General features: G+C 56.4%; 1 protein-coding gene across 1 annotated transcript in view; it reads right to left on the minus strand.

The window, feature by feature from the left end:
* The window catches only part of NOS1AP (nitric oxide synthase 1 (neuronal) adaptor protein), a gene marked incomplete at its 5' end in the record, with an annotated part of 46435 nt that overhangs the window by 6300 nt on the left and 35491 nt on the right, over positions 1-4644 (minus strand). Inside the window, 4 exons of the mRNA XM_009320688.1 lie at positions 198-295; positions 543-708; positions 3853-4020; positions 4565-4644. Coding sequence (XP_009318963.1) covers positions 198-295; positions 543-708; positions 3853-4020; positions 4565-4644 — 512 coding nt within the window. The remainder of the gene's footprint in view (positions 1-197; positions 296-542; positions 709-3852; positions 4021-4564) is intronic.

Below are 4644 nucleotides of genomic sequence, written 5' to 3' on the forward strand. Positions count from 1 at the left end.
CCCCGGCTTGCCTGGGCATCCCCCAGCCACCACGGCTGGCTGCAAACTGGCCAGAGGAGGACGGTCTGGGGCCATTTGGGTGTCAACTTCCCCATCACCACTGTTTAGAGGGGGTCATTTGGTGCCACTGGTGCTAGGAGCTGCTGCTGGCTAGCAAAGTGCCAGTTTTGCAGCATAAAAAGTTATCTGTCTCCCACCCCAGCTCCTTTGGGGAGCTGATGGCCACGTCTGCTGGAGAGGAAGGTCAAGGAGGGGCTCTTGGGCAGGCAAGGAGCTGGTCTAGACCATGCAGCCACTGGGGAAAGCGGACATACAGCTGATGGACATACGTGACTGCCTGTCCATACAACCCTCCCCATGCCCCCTCCCACGCTGCATGCAAGCACCCTGCCGCACACACACAAGCCAGGCCAGAAGGGCACTAATATTCCCCTACACAAAACCATTGGAAATGCACAAAAATCCCACGAGAAACACCCACACGCATGTCCTCCACAGACCGGGCTAGCTGCGAGGGGAGAGGAAGGGGCAGGAGCGCTTACTGGTGGTGTTCCCTGCCAGCTTCAGCTCCAGCTCCTGCACCTGTTTGACCAGGAGCGAGATGTGCTGCAGCAAGTCCTTGTTCTGGAGCAGGAGCTGGTGCACGCGAGCCTGGGCCTCCAGCCGCGCTGCCGCCTCTGCGGCCAGCTGGTCCTTCAGCAGGTGGACCTGTGTGACAGGAGAGAGTGGGTGAGCGTGTGGGAGGTGCTGCTCAAGGGCTGAGAGCTTCGACTTCAGCTATCCCTGCTCCTCTACCAGGGCTCACCAGCATCTCACCAAATGATTTGATGAAGAAGCCATTCCCTGTGGGTACCCGCAGACATGATGAGGAGAGTGGGGGCAGGTGGCACGCTCAGCAAATCCAGCGCATGGTCCCCTGGTCTCTCTGATGGAAAAGCCTGAGGCAAAGGGAGGTGGTGCTGGCCAAACCATCAGTCATGCACATGTGCTGCGAATGCATGAGGAAAGGGCAGACCAGGAGGAAGCCAGACGGATGCGGAAGAGAAGACACGCTCAACTGACTGGATGGTGCTGCGGGTGCACAAGGGTGCAGCCATGCGCCGCGAGCTGGCCCTGGCCGAGCTGTCTTTCTGGGCAGGTTTCCCAGAGACACTGTTTTGCACAAGGCAGGGTCCTGCCAGCGGCATGTGTCGCTAGCAGGGGCTAGAGCATCAGAGCTGCCCTGGAGCTGCAGGCTGCTCCGGCTGCAACAGGCACAACACGCCTGGAGCAACACAGATGGCAGAGCGCTGCTGAGACATGGTGGCTCTGGGGACGCAAGCTGGCTGCTCATTCTGGCCCTGCGAAGCAATGCCTGGACGTTAGCCAGTGGGAGTCCACGGGCAAGATGTCCATTGATTTTGTCATAACTACCCATATGCAAGCATCTATATCACCAGCACCATGTCCCAGGGAGGGTGGGACACTGCTGGGTGAGACCAGCCAGGAGCCCTTGCCGAGGGGCAGCTCTCTGCTCTGAGCTCGAGCAAGGAGAGCCCCAAGAGCATACTCCAGACAAGGAGACAGCAGTGCAGAGCCACCTGGGAGCCACACCGGCTCAGCATCCCCTCCCGTCACCCACTCATGGCTCTTACAAGCGCTCCTCTCTCCAGCAAGGACTGAGCCAACCAGGCTCGTGGGGAACCAGGAAAGCATGGATTTAATGGAAAAAAAAAACCAACCCCAAAACCAAAAAAAAACAACCAAAACCAAACAAAAAAAACCCACCACACAAAAAAAACCCCAAAAAGCAACAACAAAAAAGGCAGTTTTACCTTGGCCTAGAAAATGACCTTGGGAAAGAGGGAGGGGGAGCTCTCTGTAGCATGCAAACCCATGAGCTGCTGCTGCAGGGCCCCAAAAGCAGCACAGCTGGGGGCCACCTGCCCTCCTGGATGGGTACCAGGAGGCAGCACTGGGTCTGCTGCCAGGCAGGTGCTGCCTGCTTTGTCTTGTGCTGCCTGACTGCAGCCAGCAAGGTGGCGGGGCAGTGCCCTTGGCGGGGCAGAGTTGAAGCACAGCAAGCTCAGGGGATGGCAGAAGGCCAGGCAAGGGGCTGGGACTTGCTTTGCCACTGCTGCAGGGAGCCAGAGAGCCAGAGTCACCTCCTCCTCCTCCTCCTGCCAGCCGTGGGACAGTGGGGCACAGCAGCACGGTGGGATGGGGCCCTCTGCTTAAGAATGGTGGGTGAAGCAGAGACCCTGAGCCGAGCTAGCAGAAGTGGAATTGCAATTAAATGCTAAGCAGGTGCCAAAGCTCAGTGCTGGCAGCGTCATCCTTCCTCACAGCTGGATAGCTGTCTCCATCACAGGCGCCTGCAGCAGGGCCCAGGTGACGCCGGGAGAAGATGCGAGCAGAGCCCAAAGGTCACGTCTTGCAGAGGGGCAGTGGCTTGTGCCACCAGTCCCCTGGGGACAACACCCAGGAAGGACTCCTGGACTTAGCTCAAGAGAAGGAACTTTCACAGGTATCTGGAAACGCCTCGCAAAAGCAAGTCTCTGGTCAACAAGGGAATTAAATGGCATTTCATCCTCAGCTAGGTAATTAGAGGCCGAGATAATTACAGGGTGGTCCCCGTAGCAATAGACCAAGCACAGATCCTGGTCAACACAGTGGATCTCCCGGCTTTGTTAGTAAAGAATTAAGCTTGTGCCCATCACCACGTGTTCAGAGACAAACAGACTCGGTACTTTTTGAGAGAAGATAACAAGTGCCATTGACAGAGGTGTTGATGTTCAGATTCAGTCATCTGAAAGGCCTTTGACATGATAGGGCCCACCTTTTTCATTAATAAAGTACAATGATACAAAATCACCATGGCGCATGCTGAAGGGATTACAGAGCAGCTAAGTGACAGCTCCTGGGACAAGAACCATTCTGGGGTGGGCAGAGGTCCAGGGTCGGGTGTCAACCATTGGAGAGAGGGGGATGAAGCCACTGGCTGCCATGCCCTGAGACAGCCAAGAAATGGTGTTACACGATTTCAGATTTTTTTTTATCTGGAAGTAGGAAGAAAAAGAAATCACCACTGCAAGGCTCTGCAGGTACACAAAGACTGGGAACTACTGAAGGTGATCGGTCCCTACCACAGAGGGACCCGGCTTTGCCTGGCAAACTTTGCCTGTAGCAACACTATACTTGAGCAGATATAAAGGATCCCCTGAGGACGCAGGTCCCTCTTCTAGCGGGGAAAGCAACTTGCCGAGCCCGTGAAGAAGGCATGCAGGCTCTTGGGGCAACAGCACAGCCAGAAGGACCAATACTGATTTTCTGATGCATGAAGAGGAAAGCCATGGGAAAGTACAGAAAGGCTGCTGGAGCCAATCGCTCAGGCCAGGAAGAAAGTCAAGCAATTGCAGAGAGCTCTGGGAATGGTCAGGGAACAAGTAAAGCTAAGGTAATGAGTTGGGTAAAGTGGCCAGAGCTGCTTAAACGAGAAATACCTGCATGCAGAATGAGTCGGCAGGGGCTAACACTGAGGCCAGGCATTTGCAATAACACAGGGGCCAAGGGACCAAGAAAGCTGGTAGCATGCAGACCTAATGCTAATCCATCTGGGCTTAACGGAGCCATCACTGGGAGCAAGGGCACAGCGAGCCGTGCCGGGAAGGTGTGACAGAGCAGGCTGTGCCGCAGAAGATAGGGGACACTGCCTGGCCCGCTCCCACGCCCTGGTGTCGGGGTCCACCCCAGCTCAGGTATGGTCCCCACCCACGCCTGCCCCTCTCCAGGCAGGGGATGCTCCGGCACCAAGGGGCTCAGTAGCACCCCCCAGCCCTGCCACTGCCCCCAGGAAAGAGCGGAGAGGAGAACCTGTGCCACGGCCACTTGCGTCTGCTGCTGCTGCTGCTGCAGGAGCTGCTGGAGAAGCTGCATTTGGTGGTGGGCAGAGAGGGGTGTTCCCAGGTCAGGCAGCTGGGCAGATGAGGGCAGCAGCATCTTGGGTGATGCTGTCAGGATATCTTCAGGGTGGAGGCAGCCCTGCAAAACACCGGCGTTAAAAGTGTGAACTCATGCCCCTCACCATGAAGAGCCGCCAGGCACACAGGGGCTGTGGCACAGAGCAGCCCCCCAAAATACCCAGGAAAGAAGCTGCTGCATTCAAAGCAAAGGCACACTTTGCTGGGGGTGCTGAAAAACTTTGAAGACAGTATTTTTTCAGTTTTGACAAAAGCCCAAATAATTTTGTAGAAAATTCCCAAAAAGGCTGATGCTTCCCATGGGAATTTCCACTGTATCAAAAAAGTCTTTTTTTTTTTTCTTTTTTTGTGGAAAAAAATCCCTATCAGCTCTGCCCCAGACACTTTCCGTGTGGCTGCACATAGCTGAGCCTCGGCACGGCTCTCTCCGGGAGCGCCCTGGGCTCCGAGCCAAAGGGCAGCCCTGTGGTGGCAGATGGCTTTGATCCAAGAGCTGGGGAATGCTGCACAATCCCTCCTGATCCCCAGGCCCCCGGGACGCACATCAGAGCTGTGGAGCCAGGGCCGCACTGTGCCCTGAGCACGAAGGGCAGGGACCCACGCACCTTGGTGTCAGCATAGGCGCTCGCCTCCTTGCCCACGGCGTCAAGGTCGGTCACACCACGGCTGAAGTCGAGGATGTCAG

The sequence above is a fragment of the Pygoscelis adeliae genome, unplaced genomic scaffold (genome assembly GCF_000699105.1).
Source record: "Pygoscelis adeliae isolate BGI_AS28 unplaced genomic scaffold, ASM69910v1 Scaffold402, whole genome shotgun sequence".
Lineage (NCBI taxonomy): Eukaryota > Metazoa > Chordata > Aves > Sphenisciformes > Spheniscidae > Pygoscelis > Pygoscelis adeliae.